A 20,939-nucleotide genomic window follows, 5' to 3' on the forward strand; every position below is an offset into this window, starting at 1 on the left:
AAAAAAACTACTAAGTGGACCTTTGAGCAAAGATTTGTATTTTATACATAACAAAGCCTAACCTGATCTAATACTTTCCTCATTTGCTGTTTTCTGGTATGCAAGACTTATAAATATGAAATGTAGGAAAAGCTGAGATGATCAGAGATAAGTAGTTCACTCGTCATCTAGTTGTTAACAATCATTTCTATACAGATTGTATTGGGCTGTAGAAGTTAGATGGGCACATGTTTAGTACTGAATGTATGGTAACACATCCCTAATAGGTGTGAGAGCTCCTGTCTGCCATCAGGAGCTATTCATGTTGAAGAGACATACCAGGCAAAAGCCTATTTTAAATGTTGCCTTTACATAAGAGATATTGTGAATGGGGAATAATAGAGTGGTTTATTGTGACATTTGTTTTTTCTTCTGTCTGCTGCATTCTCAGCTTTGGTATAAACACGCTGATCATGGCTCAGTCTCGTGATGGAACAGTCTTTGTTTTGTGAAGGTGTGTTACCTTCTCCTGCAGTACCCACCCACTGGTCCCAGCTTGCAGCCCTGTTTGTGGCCTCCTCCTCCTCCCTCCTCTCCTGCTCCGCCCTCTCCTGCTCCTCTCTTTTCATCCTCTCCTCAGCCTTCCTCCTCTCCTCTTCCTCCACCTCCCTGCAGCTGGGGCCGTAGTTCCTGGGCTGGCCCAGTGTGTCCAGGATCTTCTGCATCAGCAGCAGGCAGTCCGGCTCCTCGCTGCTGCTGATCTCTGAGGAGGAGGACAGGAGACACACTTAGGACAGGATTTCAATATCCGGAGGGATAGAAGGGTTAGATGCATGACTTCTTAACCCTAACCCTACAATCATTTTGCACAATCGTTCTGCTATCTGGATCTGGACGCAAAAAAGTCAATCTGCAATTGATTCAGACTATGGAAGCAGTTACTAATTAATCTAAATAAAATACCTTAATTGGTATTAAACCTCTATGTATCATTCTTTAAAAAGTCAAAGAAAGCTCATTCATTGATTTTACAATAGATTGTCAACAAACACTCTTTCCTTCTTTGCGGACTTCTTAAGGCTTAACTTGAATTAATACAAAATAATACATCAATAAAAAAAAAGATTAGAAACTTTGAAACGTTTTCAAGATAAGCGGGAACCCTGTGGCTAAGGCAGATTGACTTTATATTTAACAAATCCAAATGAACATTGATAAGGAAACCACAGTTTGTGGCTCATCTCACTAACTAACACACAACAGGAATGAGTGATTACCCAGGTACAGAGGGGTGGTGTCCAGCTCATCAAAGTAGTTCCCCACATTTTCATCCTCCATGTTGTTCTCTCTGTGTCTGTCCAGGCGGAGCAGGAAGTGCTCCTGCTCGTAGCTGTGCTCCTGCACCAGCCTCTCAGGCAGGTTCATCACCCGCTCCTTAAGGAACACATCCGACACATCCAGACTCAGCACACACTCTGCAGCACACACAAGGAAACAATCTCTCACACACACGCACACACACATATACACACTGATATCTGTAAAACCCGATAAAGATTCTGCTGTTGCATCTAAACAATACGCCATTTAAAAAACTGCTGACTTTGAGATGATGGAACTGAACTTAATAAAATGCAGACTCATTTCTGGTTTCTATAACTCAAATTCCTTCACCACGCTACATTACTGCTGGGGGGGACATATAGCATATGCAGAGACCTGGCATAATCTTCCTGCTGAATGAAGACATCTGGGATGTTCCGTCTTCTGATTCCTGTTCTTCAGCTACAAAAGAAAGCAAAGGGATGTTTATACAGGTACAACGTGTATTCTGTTTTACTGAGTATGCAGTAGTGCAGTCAGAGCTATGGCTGCGTTCCAAATCCCTCTTTCTTTTTTACTTTTAGTATGTACTGCAGATAGCCGTACAAATGATAATGCCATCATAACGTTGCACCTTGACACTTTTTCTGAATGATTCAAGATTTAAACATTGAAAGGGTTTATCATCATATGCACAATAGCTAAAGCGTAGCTGTTGGCAATGGAAATATGAAGTCCTAGGCATGGCTAACAGTCCAAAAAGCAATAAACTTAGCACATAAAGAAATAACGGTGTGAAATGCAGGAATAAGTCAACTATGAACATTTAAAATACAATAAGATATGCAGGAGGACTTCCTGTTGTTTCTCTCATTATGCACAACAAGTGTCAGTGTCTCACAGTAGAAGAGCTCTTTAGCCTGTTCATATGTCTTTGGAAAGCCATCGAGAACAAAGCCCTGGTTCCTGCACTGGTTGGACATCAGCCTGTCCTTCACCACCTTCACCAGCAGACGGTCCTCCAGAAGACCTGATGGACAAACATTAGCTTAACAGAGAACTGAAACTCACAAAAAGCACTGAAAAAGTATGGATTCAGCTGAACCTCATATTGTTATTTGAATTTTTTTTATCATAAAATACTGCTTATTGTAGATTTAAAATCTAAGACTGAAACATATGTTGATCTTCTGTCAGTATACCTCTGTTATTCATAAGTTCTTCATTATATTTAGCACATTTCTGTTAAACGTACATCTTGTAAAACTTTACACCTCTCTCACTTTAAATTCTGCTATTCTACACATATGTTCTTTTTCAAAGTAATTTCTAATATTGTTACTGTACTTCCTTTTGTTTGTTGTATATTAATATTTCTTGTAAACATTTCCCTTAATTTTTTGAATGTATGTAATTGTAATGAATAAATAATTAACAGAGGTGGGAAGTAGTGGAGTACAAATACTAAATACTGTACATAAGTACATTTTACTTTAGTCCACTCCTTATTTTACTGACGACTTTTTACTTTGACTTCTTACATTTTGAACACAAATATCCGTACTTTCTACTTCTTACATTTTGAACTCAAAGACCTGTACTTTCTAATTCTTACATTTTGAACTCAAATACCTGTACTTTCTACTTCTCACATTTTCCAAACAGGCTGGTTCCTTTAGTTTGAATGTGTGTTTGGTGGCGTGATCTTTATTATTTAGAGTCATTGCGTGCCTATTGATTTGAACACGATCCGTGTATCCATAATTTCCTGGTCTTCTCTAAAGAAGAGGGACCAATGAAAACGTTGTCATGTTGCCGTTGTTCAGCATGGAAACATTCATTAGCTAACAATGATATTATTCTTCTATCAATATAAAGGGAGGTCAGGTACTCCTTAAAACAGCTGCTAGTTATGGGTACTTTTTACTGAAGTACATTTCAAATCCCATACTTCTTTACTTTTACTTGAGTAAAGAAGTTTAGTCAGTACTTCTACTTTTACCAGAGTATTTTTAAACACGAGTATCTGTTCTTCTACTTGAGTAAAGGATGTGTGTACTTTTGCCATCTCTAATCATTAATAAATGGTTCTATTAAAGGCCATGTAATGCATCTAACACAGGTGTTTTTAACATGTAGTTTAGATATCACCAGAATAAAAATAAATAAAAATGTTTAAAGTTTGGTCATAATTAAATGACATATACGTTAAAAACCGATGTTGGTTCCGAAGTTTGCCGAGTACGCCCCCGATCACTCCCGAAGGAGCGGTGACGTCACACGTGGCAAACATTGCCATTTGATCAAATCAGTCCAAATGGCAAGCAACGCGACAACTTCAGACAGCGACAGCGACAGCGATCATTCAAGCTCAGATTCGGTGGGTTATCTGGATTCAGTTACAGAAGTAGAGAGTGAACCAGCTAGCCTTTCACTTCAAGGCATCTTGCCTTATCAGTACGAGCCTCCTGCCCGGCAATCGAACAACGAGGCAGAAACTTGTGAAAGAGAAGCGGATTCCGCAGCCGGCGAGACTCGAGTCGGCAATACTGAATGGTAAATTCAGTTTTATTTAATTTGACCTGCACTAAATGTCGATCTTAATTTGTCATCTGTTCCTCACACGTCCGGCAGATATTGTTTTTTTTTAATGTTATGTACAATATTCAGGTGTACATGTCAATGCTGTGAAAGCATGCCCACTGCAGATGAATGTGTATGCTGCAGAGAGATCTGGCAGGTGATGGAACAAATAGACAGTTTGCAACCTACTGACCAGATAGCAGAGTCCTGCATCGGGTCGGGTATCCGCGGGTACCCGACGGGTGACCCGCAAAAAAGGTGATTTGCGGGTGGTATTTTTTCAAACGCTATTTTCCGGGTTCGCTTCTGGGTAAAACAAAGATGATGCGGGTCCGGTTGCGGGTGTTGGATAATAAATATATTTAAACAATAATAATTTAGTTTAATGTTTAAATCCTCAGACCTCTCCTCCGCAGGACCGAGCATAATCATAACCTCTGCAGTGCATCTATCTGCTGCTGAGCGTACGACATTCTGAATGGCTGAGGTGAAGCTCTCTATAGCGGAGAATACAGCATTTTTAATAACTCTTCCTCAAGAGCGAAATCCAACGGCTTTTGGTGTCATCCTAGATGGAGAAAATAAACAACATCCCAGGCTTTTTGAGCCAAATATGCAACTGCGTGTGTTAATAATTGCACGTTGTCACTGCTTGGTTCGGGTCGGGTTGCGGATCTTGTGCCGGCGGGTCGGGTCGGGTTGCGGAACTAATTGGCAATATGTGCGGGTAGCGGGGCGGGTTCGGTATTGCACGTCACGGGTGCGGGGCGGGAGCGGGTCTTGAAAATCAGACCCGTGCAGGACTCTGCCAGATAGAAGACACCGACGAGAAACGAAGGTGCATTATTAGCCACCCAGGCTTTAGAGAAGGCTGTCTCAGTGTTTGGACACTGAAAATAGCGTATCTTCAATACAAACAACAACACAGAGCAGTTGATGGCCCACTACACCAGTAAGTAAATATTGATTGACCCAACTGCCTATTGCAGCTTTGCTTTCATATAATACTTTTAGTCGCTACAGATATGGTACACTTTTAAAGATACCATTAAACTCTTTCAAGCAGTCAAAAACAGCTTGGCTTTTATTTGTTCTGTGTATGCAAGTTCAATGTATGCTTGGGAAAAGAAACAACTACACATGTGAGGAAATATATAAGAGGTCTATGATTCTGTCAAGCAGTCATGTACAACCTCATATTTATTTTGTACAAGTAAAATACAAATATCATGTTATAAGCCAATTTGTAACCATTGCTACATAATAGTACTACATAACATTTTATTTTTCTCCAAATATATTTATAATCTGTATACTTTTTTTTCATTAGGAAGTATCGATATAAAGCTTATCGACAGTTTGTACGTTGGTGCTGGGGTGTACTCGGCCCAAAAATCAGAGTCCCGCTGCCTGCTGTAACCGAGATACGGAAGACTTACCCTGAACCGGGAGGCCGCTATCAGGGATTTCAATGGACAAATCTGTAATTTGACATAGGTCATGCAGCTGAACTGGTTAAAATGGTTTCGCATGATGTAAATAATTTACAAAATACATCATTTACAATATTATTTTTCCAAAGAAACATGTAAATATAACAACATTTTCCAAATCACAAGTTTGTAAGATTGTATTAATTTACTGTTTGATAAATAAAAAAGGGTTCTTTTGTTAATTTTTCACTTGTAACATTTGATCTTTATTGCAGTGTACATTAATCTATTTTGGTATATGTGCGAGGCCACAAATAATTAAAAGTGGTAAAAATAATAAAGATATTCAGACGTAATTCATTTTTGGCCTCACTTATTTCACTTCAACTTTTATGTATTTCAGTCACTAGGCAAGTTCACTGTACTCTGGTGACATTTAGCTCAAGCTGGCATAACACCTGTAGTAACTTGATTCTGACCCGAGTTTTGTGCACAATCTTCCAGCACCCATGATCAATGTTTATAGCAATCAGGAAACATTCACAGCTCACAACTACACATCGCTTCCCCATCATGAATTGTTAGACAAAAAAAGTTTAGCGAGGTCCGGTTACACATATGTTGAGCGAAAATAGCGGAAGGATACAAAACAAACAATCCAGACGAGGCTGGTGTTTGCCACGTGTGACGTCACACAGCTGGGTTAATGGCTGGCAAGCTTTTCGCTACCGGAGCGGAATAACACGGGAAAGTGGCACACATTTCATGTTATTTGGGGGGTATTTATGGAAAGAATCATTGATGTTGATATGTCAAATGAAACAGTGGAAAGTGATGAAACGATTTATTAACACAGAATAAAGTTTATTTAGGACATTTCATGGACATTAAAGTTCTGCAACTGATTTCCTTCTGCTGTGTTTACGTTTCTCACCCATCTCATCAACACTTCTCTAACTTCTGGTCACTTTCCAAACAGTCTCAAGGGGGCAAGAGTAAACCCTCTCCTAAAGAAACCCTGATGGTATAAACTACAGGCCTGTCTCTCTCCTCCCGTTCCTGTCTAAAACACTTGAACGCGCTGTCTTTAAACAACTTTCCTGTTATCTCCATCAGAACAACCTTCTGGATCCGCAGCAGTCTGGTTTCAAGGCAGGTCACTCCACAGAAACTGCCCTCCTTGCTGTCACTGAGGAACTGCACACTGCTAAAGCAGCCTCCCTCTCCCCTGTCATCATCCTTCTGGACCTGTCTGCTGCATTCGACACGGTGAATCATCAGATTGTCCTTCGCACTCTCCAAGAACTTGGAGTTTCAGGCTCTGCACTTTCCCTCCTCACCTCATACCTCAAAGACCGCACCTACAGGGTTACTTGGATAGGGTCGGAGTCCGACCCTAGTCAATTAACTACAGGGGTCCCTCAGGGCTCTATTCTCGGTCCCCTCCTCTTCTCCCTGTACCCAAACTCGCTCGGATCAGTCATTAGCCCGCATGGTTTTTCATACCACTGCTACGCTGACGACACCCAATTAATTCTGTCCTTTCCCCGCTCAGAGACCCAGGTCGTCGCACGCATCTCTGCTTGCCTAGCAGATATCTCTCAGTGGATGTCTGCTCACCACCTCAAGCTCAACCTTGACAAGACTGAACTGCTTTTCCTTCCGGTAAAAGATTGTCCCACTCTTGACCTAACAATCAACATTGGCACCTCTGTTGTTTCCCCGACTCAGACTGCAAGGAATCTAGGTGTGACCCTAGATAACAACCTGTCCTTCACTGCAAACATAGCTGCTACAACCCGCTGCTGCAGATACACGCTTTACAACATCAGGAGAATACGTCCCCTCCTGACCCAGAAAGCAACGCAGGTTCTGGTCCAGGCTTTCGTCATCTCACGCCTAGACTACTGCAACTCCCTCCTGGCTGGTCTACCTGCATGTGCCATCCGACCTCTGCAGCTCATCCAGAATGCAGCGGTTCGTCTGGTCTTCAACCTTCCTAAATGTTCCCACACTACGCCGCTCCTCCGCTCCCTTCACTGGCTTCCGGTAACTGCTAGAATCCACTTCAAGACACTGGTACTTGCGTACCATGCTGTGAATGGATCTGGCCCTTCCTACATCCAGGATATGGTTAAACCATACACCGCAGCACGTGCACTCCGCTCTGCATCAGCCAAACGGCTCGCTGCACCCACACTGCGAGGGGGAACCAAGTTCCCATCAGCAAAAACACGTGGGTTTGCTATCCTGGCTCCAAAATGGTGGAATGAGCTCCCCATTGAAATCAGGACAGCAGAAAGCCTACACATCTTCCGGCGCAGACTGAAAACACATCTCTTTCGACTCCACTTCGAGCAATAAAAAAAGAAAAAAGAAAAAAAAGAAAAAGCACTTATATACTACAGTAACTAAGCACTAATATACTAATAAAGGGCTGGCTTATCTAAAACCAGTTGCGTAGCACTTGAAATGTTTTAGCTCTATGAAACCTGATTACGTACTTATATGATTCTCTTTTCTTCAAATTTGTATCTTCTTGGTCGAATGCACTTATTGTAAGTCCCTTTGGATAAAAGCGTCAGCTAAATGCAATGCAATGTAATGTAACGTATGCACCCACACTCACTAAAGTACATTTGTTACATGTGTCGACAATAAGTAGTAGATTCTTGTGAGCTGTGTGCAGGTGTTAGTGGTCAGGGTACCCCTGGTGCTCAGAGTGTACCTCCATTCTGCTCCATGCTCTCCTTCAGGCTGCCCAGCAGCTCTTTAGCCTCAGCTGCAGAGTCCTCATTATTAGCATCTTGATCAACATTCCTCACAGTATCCTCCTAGAAGATACAAATGGAATTTTACGTCCATTATTTGTGTTTTTTTAACACTAGCACAGGTTTGTTTGCCTGAGGAGAAGCTCACCAGTTGTGTGATGGTTTGAGAGATGGTGTCCTTCAGTGTGATGTGATGGAGTTTATAGTGTTCACAGATCTGTCTGGACACCAAGCTCTTCCCCACCGCAGGAGGACCCAGCACACACACACGGATGGGCTGCAGAAAACACACTAACACTAGTCATCATCAAATCAAAGCAAGCTTTATTTATATAGCACCTTTCATACACAGTGCTAACACAAAGTGCTTCAAAGAAACACACAGACAATTCACAAACAATTCATAAACAATACTAACTCCCCCTTCCAGGTTAATAATCAGTATAACACATAGCTTTGCGATTAAAACAAATATATATAGATGTATATATATGTATCAATACATACTGTATATACATACATATACACACACTAAAAGAAGAATACAAAACAATTCAGTTAAAAGCAAATTAAAAAGGTGGGTCTTGAGTTTGCTCCTAAAAGTATAAGTGCTCTGCTGCCTCAGGCCCTCGTCTGGGGGTTATTCCACAATCGTGGGCCGTGATAATAAAAAGACGCCTCACCATGGGTCTTTGTATTCACTTTTGGTATGATTAAAATACCAGTACCAGAAGACCTGAGGGTTCTAGAGGGCACAGAGGTTAAAAGCAAATCCGATAAATAGCTAGTTCCAAGACCATTCAGAGCTTTAAAAAACAATACAGGTATTTTCAACATCATGTACAACTTTGGTCTTCTGCTGCCTGTCTGCTTCAGCACGTACCAATAGTCCCCTGCTCTGCTGATACTCCTCCACCACCAGCTCCATGTTCTCCACCAGACCTGACTCACACAGCCAATTGATGGAGAACAGCTCCTTCAGGTGGACCGCCTCCATACGCAGGTTGACCAGCAAGGAATCCATTTCCATGACCTGTGAAGACCAAATCACATTTCAACAGAGCTTAAAGGAATCATATCACAGCTGGGTAAATATGCTCTTTCACTATAACCTTTCTTGGTTGAATTACAAGATATCATTCTCATGTCTGTGTGTACTGAACCCAGAGTCCTGCACGGGTCTGATTTTCAAGACCCGCTCCCGCCCCGTACCCGCGACGTGCAACACCAAACCCGCCCCGCTACCCGCACATATTACCAATTAGTTCCGCAACCCGACCCGACCCATCGGCACAAGAGCTGCAAACCGACCCGAACCCGCATATATATATGAGCAGTGAAAACGTGCAATTATTAACACACGCAGTTGCATATTTGTCTCAAAAAGCGTGGGATGTTGGTTATTTTCTCCATCTAGGAGGACACCAAAAGCCTCCCAGACGTTGGATTTCGCTCTTGAGGAAGTGTTATTGAAAATGCTGTATTCTCCGCTAGAGAGCTTCACTTCAGCCATTTCGAATGTGGCACGCTCATTAGCAGTTCGATGCGCTGCGGAGGTTATGATTATGCGCGGCGCCGCGGGGGAGAGGTCTGAGGATTTAAACATTAAACTAAATTATTATTATTTTAGTATATTTTATTATATTTTATTATGCAACACCCACGACCCGACCCGCATCATCTTTGTTTTACCCAGAACCGAACCCGGAAAAAAGCGTTAAAAAATACCACCCGCGAATCACTTTTTTTGCGGGTCATACCCGACCCGATGCAGGACTATGAGAACAGTCAGGATGTGGTTAGCTTAGCTTAGCATAAAGGCTGAAACAAACACCTGGCTCTGTCCAAAGTTTAACAACATATCAACCAACACACAAGTTGTAGGTAAGAGGTGGTGATAAACATCATGCTGCATTTAGTTCAAAACTAAAGATTGATTCCATAAGCTTTCTTATTGACTGAATCCAGTGGAGTCGCCCCCTGCTGGTCACTATAGAGAATGCAGGTTTGAGGCACTTTCACAGTGGCTTCACTTTTCAGACCTAGAGATTAGTACCTGGATTTGCACATATACAGAAATACAAAAGCAACTAATTGGGTTTTATAGACTAGAGCTATTTTGGTTATCCATCTGCCTATAAATCGTGATCGGCACCTCATGCTAAAGAGCGGGTTGCCAGATTACAGATTCTGGTTCTGGTTTGGTACAGGTACAATGGAACCAAATATCACTGTGAAGAAAATATATGTATTTCAGGTAGCTGCACAGCTGTGGTGTGTCAAGAAATAGTTCCAATACAGAATTCACAAATTGCCATATTTATAAATGTTCAACAGAAACTACAAACTAGAGATGAATTGCTATTAAATACACAACCATCTGAAGCATGATGGCGAATATGTTAGAGTTAGCATTAACATAAAAACAAACTCTCCCTGGTACAACATACACTCAGTTCCTGTGTGAGGTAGGCTTCCTCAAACGGTCTCTTCTGGATCCTCCCTGGTCCAAGTGAAGAGGAAACTGCCTGGGGAGAAAGAGCCCACATACATTATCATTACTAGGGCCGGGACTTTAACGCGTTAATTAAGATTAATTAATTACACAAAAATTAACTCATTTTAATCGCACTTATTTTTGCACCGCGGAACGTTTCTCACTGGATGAGTTTCAGGGGTACCGATTATACTGGAGCACCAACTAACGTTCATGACTTCAAACAACAACAAACCACAGTGAACAATAGTCAAACGTGAACGAAGAAGCTGATGAGACCGCTTTGGTTGGCCCCGTGGATGGGACATTTTGTTTTAAAAAACGGACGGATGGAAGCATCGATAAGAGCACGGTTGTTTGCAAATTATGCAAAAAGGAATTTGCATATCACCGCAGCACATCAAGCCTCAAGTATCACCTCAATGCAAAACATATAGCAGCTAGCGTGGAAGCTAGCGTGGACGTTAGCCCGACTCGGAGTACAAGGACCCACACCCAATTCGCGTTGATCAAACAGTGGCCTATACAACAGAGAGATTTTATTTTTCATCAGGATATTGGAAGAATAGGAGGGATTGAGGTCAATCACTGGCACTTTTTTATTTGATTTTAAATGGTACACTTTATGTTGAACTATTTATTACGTTGTTGGTGCAACTGGCACTTTATGTTGAACTGTTTATTGTTTTGGCCAAGGTTATTGAGAGAGTTGGACTGAAATTGATTCGATTTTTTAAATCAACTGTTGGTAAATCAACAAAGTCTGTTATGGCCTCTGAAGCAACAGAGAGATGTTTTCTAATAGTCAGGGTTTCCAATGTTCTGAATGTACTTGAAAGTATTGTGTTTTACTTAAAAAACAAAGTGTTATAGTTTACAGAAGGTCTACCTACCTATAGGCTACCTGAATCTCTGAAATGTACTATATTCCTAAATATGCTATTGCTACACTTTATGGCAAAAATTGCACTTTTCTGTTGGTCTTTGTTAAGTACCACCTTGAAAAAAATAAACAATGTTTTGTTGCTTAAGCTTATGTATTCAGTCATTCAATGGTATACTAAAATCCATGTAAAAAAAAATTGCCTCTCACTGTTCTCAGGTCAAATATTTATATGTGATTAAAAATGCGATTAATTGCGATTAATTAATTACAAAGCTTGTAATTAATTAGATTAATTTTTTTAATCGAGTCCCGGCCCTAATCATTACATCTGTTCTTCAGGAAAAGCATCAGACATTTATATAAATATAGGTGAGTATACTTCACTGAGTCACAAATGTAATTAAAAAGGTAACATTGTTTTATTTGTGCACATTTTCTTTCAGGCTTTATAACAACAGGGGTGTCAAACTCAAGGCCCGGGGGCCAAATCCGGCCCGTGACTTCATTTTCTGTGGCCCCACAAGAGCTTGCAAAGAATATAATATGTTTATTATACGGTTACATGATAATTTAATGAAGCACGTTGCCCATAAACTACATGTACCACAATGCATCTCAAATTAGACTTTTTTCTCAGAATTTGACTTTTTTTCTTCTAAATATGTCTCTTTCTTAGAATGTGCCCTTTTCTCAGAATTTGACTCTTTTTTTTTTAAATGTTATAAATATTTTTTATTTTTTACATATAATACATTATTTTATATATAAGTTACAACCGGCCCTTTGAGTGCAGCCATAATGCTGATGTGGCCTGTGATTACGTTGAGTTTGACACCCCTGCCCTATAATGAAGTGTTTGCTATTGGAATCCTGGGACATGTGACACTTTTAAAGAGGATTTCTTGGCCAGCTGCTACACACACCTTCAGTATCTCCTCCATGGTGTTGTTGGAAGAGTCCACAGCCAGCAGGTAATACGGCTTGGGCTGATGTTCAATCACATTCTGAATCACACTTTAAAACAAATAAATCACAGTGTTTATATCATATCAAATTCACTTACAACATATACTCATTCAAAGTATTTGACAAAACAGGGCTCTGTGCAATCTATAACCTCAAAGAGCATGCGTGTCCTACCTCGCCAGGTCCCTAATGTGAATTGTGGGGACGATGTTGATACCGTCTCCAAAAACAGGTATCTCCTGTTCTTGTCCCAGCCACGACGTCTAATGATAAAGATTATTTCATATTTTATTATCACAAAATCAGTGTGCCATGATTTGGCATAGCTACAGTTTATTTTCTCTTACACCGCAATTACAATCTAGACACAGGGCTAAGTATCAATAAATACTCCATGACCCTTGAGAAAGGTCCGGAAGGCTCATCAGAAAACAAACAGTCCCTTTTTATTCATCAATGGACAACACGTGCAAATCCTAACAACTAAACCTTTTGTTGACACACTTTTTCATGAGGAAAAGAGCCATCAGTCAGCACTGTACTTACAAGGAACACTCATTTGGACCTGGCCAGACTTGTGCATCTCCAACTCACACTTTTAGTTTGAGTGATAAATGGAAACAGCTCTGTATCGTAGAGTCTAGTAGATAACAAGATGTTAAACAACAGATCTGACCTTGAAGAAGAAGTGGAAGAGCTGCTCTCCCAGCCCGTACTGAAGTCCTGAAGCCACCACGTACGTGGAGAACATTGTTCTGTTCTGAAAGCAACAGCAATGTGACGGAGCAGCTATACGTGTCATAACATGAGTCTCCTATACAAACATAAAAGAGTTTCAAACTCACCGTCTTTCCCATTTTGACCACCATCTTCTCCAGGTCCATGTGCTGTTTGAAGCTGGGATGTGCTCTTCTTCTCCAGAAGATCTCATCAGTGAAGGGAACATCCTGTCACACAACAACAGGAAGCTTGGTACATCTTGAACATCCAACTGGAGTAGAGCTACAGAGCTGGGACATGTGCAAATCAACTCAGTGGGTTACTGTAGCATCAGAGTGCATGTTTGTATGGACAAATGACCGATTACAGCTACTCAGATGTATAAAGTCTGCATGGCTCTTACGTTTATTTGAAGTGTACTGAAGTCTTTTTTGGAAATGTATTTAACAAATACCCAACACTTGCTGTTATGTATTGTGTTTTTCTCTGTCACACACTATCAGTGTAAGCTTCAAAACAAGTTGTTTGTGATGGGCAGTTCATTTGTTTCTACATATGATGGAACTGGAGATAATTACACGTTTTTATTCAACAGAATTATAATCAAATGAAAGGTATGAATGCATGCATGCATTCCAGCCCTAAGGCCAGGTAATGTGGAGTCAAAATAAGAAGACAAAAGACATGTTAGGGAAGAGGAGACACTCACAGGATCCACTGGCTTGCTGCAGGCCCAGGTCATCACTGTGGAGACCAGGATGAACATCTTCGCTCTAGAAAAACCTTCCATTTTATTGTGGAGTGCTAAAGATATAATACAGGAAGAGACATGACCTCATTCATTCATCTGTCATTATTATATATAAACCCTTTGAAGGTTCTGCTCAGGTGTAGGCTGCAGACAACCTGCTATACTGTTTGAATAAACAAGATTGATCTGACTATTAGCCTATACAAACGAGAGTAATGGGCACTGTTCCTGCAGTGAGTACTGGTTTACATGATTTTGTAAAGGTATAGGCTTCATAAGTTGTCTTTAAAGCAGCCTATATAGCAAGTAGCAAACTAAATGCTACAAATCTAAAGTCAACTCAATAGTACACTCAGAAAGGAATAGTACCTTAATGAATCATTACAGAATATTTTATATGACATTTGAATAGAAAATGAAACAGAAAAGCTAGCATAGTCTTAAAACTGTGTTCATTTAGCTACAGCGGAACAGTCGTCTCAATGATTACTACGCCTTCGGTACCTGAAGCAGCCCAGCAGGCCTCCTCCAGCTGCTCGGCATGCTGGGTAATGTTGAAGATGACAACGTCACAGTCCATCAACTTTGAAAGCAGCTCCTCCCTGTTCAGGTGCTGGCGTGCAAACAAGACATGGGAGAGAGATGTAAGACATTGACCCTCTGTGAGTTACTGATGTCCACTTCTGCTGTGGGGGAACTTGCTACTGTTCAGGTACTAACTTTATACTCCTCCAGGACATGAGGTCTGTCCTCGTCACACGTGTCAGAAACTGTCCCAACAACCTGAAACGCTGGTACCCCGCTGTGGGGTTTCCTCTCCTCCTCTTCCTCAGTCACTGCATCAGGATCCACAGCTGCTCCCACCACACACTCACACAGAAACTGCCCCAGGTTCATTAGTTAGTTAGTTAGTTAGTAGGTTAACACATACAAGAAATGTGGTGTACATGGTGCATACATAACACAGTCAGAGCAGATCAGTTGTAAGGAAAAGGACAACAAATACAACTATTCATAATTATTAAGATATTATAACGTTAAAAATAGAGCAATATGTACATGAACTATAGATATATCAAAAAGCAACGTACAGTATAATATAACAAAATACTTGTACAAATGAAATAGATCAAAATAAAATGTGTGCAGTATTGGTGTGAAAAGTGGAAAGCCAGGCAGGCACACACAACTTGATATTGACTTACAATTTTAATCTTTAAGTTGGTCTTTTAATCTTTATTTCATTATTTTTAAGTCTTTATTATTATTATTGTTATATTATTTTATTCATTTTATAGGTTTTTAAATGTAATTGTATTTATTCATTTTGAAGTATGTCATCTGTATTTGTCTGATAGGGATCATTATTTATTTTTATTATATTTGTATTACCATACCTTTTACTTCCTTGTGTCTCATATCTGTTATAAATGTTATATTATATTGATATGCTGCATGTTTAAAAACAGCTCTTACATCTGATCTGAAGGGAATTCCTCGTTCTGTTTGAAACTGTAATGTGAGCCATGAAGCACTTTGAGCTGCACTTGGGGTATGGAAAGTGCTATATAAATAACCCTTTATTATTATTTTTATTTGTATTAAAAGAAGTAGCTTTTTGTACAATGTGCAAAATTCGAAGGGATGTGCAGGACTGACAGTGTAATAATATCAGAAGATGAGTTCTCTATGACTGATGTTAGTCTGTTCATGTTGATGAGCGAAGAAAAGCTCATCAGCGTGCTAACGTTCCTCCATTAATTCACCCTGTTGCTTCACAGTAACTCACATTAACACTAGCTACAAACTATACTCACTTGTTTAAGACGTTCCGCGATGAAATATATTTACCTTGGCAACACATTTGGAAGCATAAGAGTCTATGTTGTTGATAAAAACTCTTTTAGGTGTCACTTTCTCCATCCTCCGCTCTGTCGTTAGCTGGCAGCTTTTAGCAAGTACTGTTGCTGTCCAGTTGCCATGGAGATTGCCCTGACGCGTCAGGGGGTGCTTTCGTTTATCTAATGTCACGCTCTACAATAAAATAAGAGCGTCACATTTCTATTACACTTGGCGTTAGTTTGAACCATAGGTTTGAACACATGAAAGACAAACTTGAATATCGATTTGTAGAATACAAAAGCTACTGCCTTTTACTTGTCAGCAGAGAGGGAAGAAGTACTTAGATCTTATACTTAAGATATGTATTACTGTATATGTATTTTATCTTATGTAAAGTAATAATACCGCACTGTAGAAATACTCTGTTAAGTAGGCTACCTGTCTTGCTCATTCATACACACAAAGATGAACAAAATGAGTAGAAGCGGGAGGGCTGAAGCATAGCTTATGAAGTAGCCCTCCCGTGCATCATCCTAATACAACATAGGCATTATTGCGTCAAAAACGTATAGAAATGAAGGAGTACAAAGAAATAAAGAAAACAGGAGAAAAATGTAATAAAAGTTAGGGCAGGAAAACAATAAATATATATATATATATATATACATATATTGTGTGGTGACCACGTATTGATACACTGGTTCATAATTCACACATGGAACTACAATTGGGGTTTTGTTTCCACACGGACCTGTTGTGTGTTCCTTATATATATTGTGTGCCCTCCTGGCTCTTCCTCTTGTCGTCCCGGGCTGCGACCCGACAACATGTCCTTTGCAGCTCTCTATTAAAGACAACTTTGCACCTTCGATGCACCGCCTCTGACTCCCTATCTCTCGGCACTACATTGGTGACCCTGACATATAAGTCTCGCAGAAGTTTCCGAGACGGACCCGAACACGGCAAAGGAAACTCAGGTTTCTTTCTCGAAATGCCGGGGATTTTTGGAATCGTCCGTTGCTGCCACCGGCACGCGGACTGAGGCTCGGTGCACGCCTCGCAGAATGGCTGGGGACGTTGCTCGCCATTCCCGCATCGGTCTTCCAACCAACAGGGAGACGATGCACGACCCGCTGGTTAGGGATGAACCCGATTGCTACCTCCTGGGGCTGTTTTCTTCTGCTCGTGCGGCTGCACGTCCAGGCTGCGCTAGCTTTCGACGACTAGCAGCTAACCTCGTTAGCTAACGGCTACGGCTAGCGGCTACCGACGGCTGCCAGCTAGCGGCTAACGGCTAGCTGCTAATGGCTATCGACCTTTTGAGTTTTTTTTTTTTCCCCTGGTGCCTGAGAGGAGGTTCGACCATGTCTGGTCGGCCTCGTGTGGATCCTCTCACGATTTCACCTACCTTTTTTGGACCGTGGACAGTACGGCCCTTTTTGAGCTTTTTCTGGTGCCTGAGAGGAGGTTCGACCATGTCTGGTCGGCCTCGTGTGGACCCTCTCGCCGTTTCATCACCTCGACGGCGGCTTCTGACGCCACCCGCGCTCTCATCGGTGCCTGGGTGGCACGCTTCTGGACCCCGTCTCGCCTCGGCGGTTTCGGACGTCGCCCATGCCTTTATTGGCCCGTGGGTGGCGCGCTCCGGGACCCTGCCTGGCCTCTTCTTTCGCCTCGGCGGTTTCGGACGTCGCCCATGCCTTCATTGGCCCGTGGGTGGCGCGCTCCGGGACCCTGCCTGGCCTCTCCTCTTACCGCGGCTCACGGTTGGCCTCGACGGCAGCTTCGGACGGCGCTCCGTCTGGCTTCTCCCCTGTCCACGGCTCCTTCCTCCCGGGGTGACTGCTCCTGCCTTCCTGGGATTCCGCTCCGTCCTTCCGGAGGTTTCATGCCCGCCGCTGCCGTGCCTTCGCCTGCGGCCGGGCAGCGCTTTTTCCTGCTGGGTTCGCCACGACACCTACTGCAGCCCCCTTACAACGGCCCGTTCCGGCCCGCCCCCGGTGGGGGTGCCCTCGCCCTCGTTAGGGTCCCTACCCTCTCATGCGGCCTCCTTTCGTCGGCCCGTTCCATGGCCCGGTCCTCAATTGCGACCCCGCCCTCCTCGGCCCCTGTGGTGCTTCCTCCACGGACGCGAGGATTTATTTTGCCATATTTGAATTCTGGGGGGGCTTGTGTGGTGACCACGTATTGATACACTGGTTCATAATTCACACATGGAACTACAATTGGGGTTTTGTTTCCACACGGACCTGTTGTGTGTTCCTTATATATATTGTGTGCCCTCCTGGCTCTTCCTCTTGTCGTCCCGGGCTGCGACCCGACAACATGTCCTTTGCAGCTCTCTATTAAAGACAACTTTGCACCTTCGATGCACCGCCTCTGACTCCCTATCTCTCGGCACTACAATATATACGAAAACTAGATATAGGGTCATTTTCTGCACATGTCAATAGCAGTTTCAACTATCTTTTTTTGGAAATGAAAATACTATATATAAATATATACATATGTACTTGGCAAATGAATAATAATAGTAATATATGCATAATTGCATATAAACATTGCGAACACTTATTTTCAAGTGACTTTTTTTACATTCACGCTGTGGTTTGGAACTGCTTTTGAATGTTATTAGGCATTTTTTTATGGAAAATGTTGTGCATAATCAGTACTGTTTTAAGCTGTACTATGTCAACAAATTTTAATATATTGAGTTTTTTTAAATATGGGAGTTGTGTGTTCATATTTACCAACACCACAGACTTTTCGGAATACTTTTTTTTGGGATGTTATTATTTTTTGTAGATTTGTTGAGTACGTGTTTCCCCATATTTCGGAGCAGTAAAGGTAAGGGAGAAATAGACTGTTATAAAGAGTATTTTTCTTCAAGAATGTTCTTAGTATGATACAAAATACCTATCGCTTTTGACAGTTTAGTCTGTACATAATTTATATAGTACTTCCAATTGAGTTTTTCATCAACAAGCAGTCCTAAAAATGTACATGCACAAACTTTTTCTATCTCGGTATTGCAAATCCGTATAATGCAGTCATTTCTACTCTCAGACTTTGTATTGAATAACCTGTAATTTGTTTTGGTCACATTAAGGGATGATTTATTAACTACAAACCAGTTACATAGTATTTCTAATTCGGCATTCACAATTTTAACAAGATCGCCGAGATTATGATGGGAGCAGAGAATTCAAAGTTCAGGTTCAGCCTCAATATATTTGGGTAGAATTAAAATCAGCCGTCTTTATTTGTAGACAGCCAAGCCCCCTCCTGTGTTCGGTGAAGCATTATGCTTAAAAATCCAATGTAGGATATAAACACGACTAAACTGCAATGATAGCAAAGCTGTGGCTTGTGTTTTTGGGGTAATAAAGTCCAAATCATCGTTGGGCTGTCAGCCAATGAGTGACGTCTGAGGAAGATGAAAAATGTAAATTAAACATTGTTGAGAAAATGCTACATCTCTTGCATTTATTGACATAGAGGAGCCTTATTGTTTACCTTTTTAATATCGTTTTTTGTAATTTTCAATTGCTTGGTTTTCGTGAAATTAGCCTGTTTTCCTATTAAAGTGTAACAGATTGATGCATCTCCACAGATCATCTTAAAGAGCAACTTGCAGGTTAGACACACCAGTGAATAAATGTGTAGGAAAATGATGAATACACTAGATTTTCAAAAAAATATACAGAAATATACACTACAGTGACATCTGTCGTTGTTTTTGTATAACATTTTTATTTCCGCATAAAACAAGCCTCCCCACGTGACCTCCCACGTGTGACGTAACATGGGGGAGAGCGGCCGGTCTAACGTATGAATAAACATGGATCACAATGCGAGTTTTGACACAGAAGACGTTGAAAATATATATTCGAATGCATATGATTATAATTATGAGCCTGCTATGCGTCCAAGAGACCAGGATTAGAAGAAATAACGGCCATCGGAGAGAAATGGAGCTGTGGTGTGAATCAGTGGAGAACAGGGCAGCTGTCTTGGTGAGTGACCGGCGTTAGCTACAGTTAATGTTAGCTAATGTCGGTCACATCGCAACATTGTAAAGTTAGCTATCATATATCAGGCTATAACTAAAGTAGTATTGATAATATAGTAACGTTACTGGCAGGACTGTTGATACTGATCCATAACAGAAACTAATGCGCAAGTATCAGCCGTATCTCGCGTTACCTAATGCAACTCCACACTACGTCTTACGGTGCTGTGTACTGGAGGGGAAAGAGAGAGAGAGAGAGAGAGAGAGAGAGAGAGAGAGAGAGAGAGAGAGAGAGAGAGAGAGGAGCGAAGGGGGGGATTGAGATGTAATACGGCTTCCTGATAAACGTTTTGTTTGATAGGCTTCAGCTGTGGAGAGTATGTGCTGCAGGGAGGTGGATGCACAACGCACCCGGGAACGAACGCTAGCTCCGGTCCTTTTCCTGTTAGGGGACACTGTGGACTCGATGTCCTGACAGGCTGGAGTTTGTGCAACCTGCACAAACACAAGCTCACCATGATTACAAATCGTGAAATGCAACGTAAAATTACCGAAAAAATACCAGCTCACTAAATCACAACCGCTCAAACCAACTACAAACTACTACTGCGGATTGGGCAGAGAAGGAGTCCGAGAAAGTTGCTCCCCCATGTGACGTAATATGACGCGTTTGACGTATGACGTTAAAAAAAAGCAGAGCTCAAAACGGCTGCTTTCCCTCTGAATTCTTGCCCTTATGTCTTGTAAAACATATCAAATCCTGCATTAACTTTTTTAATTGTAATTTTTAGGCAAAGTGAAGTATAAATGTAGTAAAAAAAAAAAACCTGCAAGTTGCTCTTTAAAGGCTTCGGAATAGGGGGCATTGTAGTTAAAAAACTGTAAAAACTAGGGCCCCCAAACAGCATCTTGCATAGGGCCCCAAAAAAGCTAGAAACGGCCCTGAGTTACTTGAGTAAAAGTACAGCTACATGTAGGCCTACTTAAAGGTGGGGTAGGTAATTCACTTCAGAAACACTTTTTGTTATATTCAATGGAATGCCCTTAACATCCCGATAGCAATGAATACATTAAACGCTTTGACAATAAATCATAAATCAGACTGTATATATAAATGGACGTAGGGTTTCAGGTCTGTTCTACCGCCCGCAGTGGACATCCCCTGTACGGTTTCGG

At 41.5% G+C, this 20,939-nt stretch overlaps 1 protein-coding gene across 4 annotated transcripts in view; it reads right to left on the reverse strand.

Annotated features, from left to right (window-relative positions):
* The window catches only part of ak7b (adenylate kinase 7b), a 39,937-nt gene extending 24,056 nt beyond the window's left edge, over nt 1-15,881 (reverse strand). For 2 of the 4 annotated variants that reach the window (XM_079692543.1, XM_079692545.1), the window contains exons 1-16: nt 15,761-15,881; nt 14,630-14,791; nt 14,414-14,522; nt 13,868-13,962; nt 13,284-13,385; nt 13,115-13,198; nt 12,613-12,701; nt 12,396-12,486; nt 10,540-10,617; nt 8,973-9,122; nt 8,238-8,366; nt 8,047-8,152; nt 2,204-2,332; nt 1,699-1,764; nt 1,257-1,454; nt 522-742 (exon numbers count right to left, since the gene is read on the reverse strand). In XM_079692543.1, coding sequence (XP_079548669.1) covers nt 522-742; nt 1,257-1,454; nt 1,699-1,764; nt 2,204-2,332; nt 8,047-8,152; nt 8,238-8,366; nt 8,973-9,122; nt 10,540-10,617; nt 12,396-12,486; nt 12,613-12,701; nt 13,115-13,198; nt 13,284-13,385; nt 13,868-13,962; nt 14,414-14,522; nt 14,630-14,791; nt 15,761-15,832 — 1,881 coding nt within the window. In that variant the 5' untranslated portion in view covers nt 15,833-15,881. Of the gene's footprint in view, nt 1-521; nt 743-1,256; nt 1,455-1,698; nt 1,765-2,203; nt 2,333-8,046; nt 8,153-8,237; nt 8,367-8,972; nt 9,123-10,539; nt 10,618-12,395; nt 12,487-12,612; nt 12,702-13,114; nt 13,199-13,283; nt 13,386-13,867; nt 13,963-14,413; nt 14,523-14,629; nt 14,792-15,726 lie in introns of all 4 variants that reach the window. The other 2 variants (XM_079692544.1, XM_079692546.1) reach the window with 2 other exon arrangements.
* Between the last annotated feature and the right edge of the window lie 5,058 nt (nt 15,882-20,939).

The sequence above is a fragment of the Notothenia rossii genome (assembly GCF_949606895.1).
Source record: "Notothenia rossii genome assembly, chromosome: 7".
Classification (NCBI taxonomy): Eukaryota; Metazoa; Chordata; class Actinopteri; order Perciformes; family Nototheniidae; genus Notothenia; species Notothenia rossii.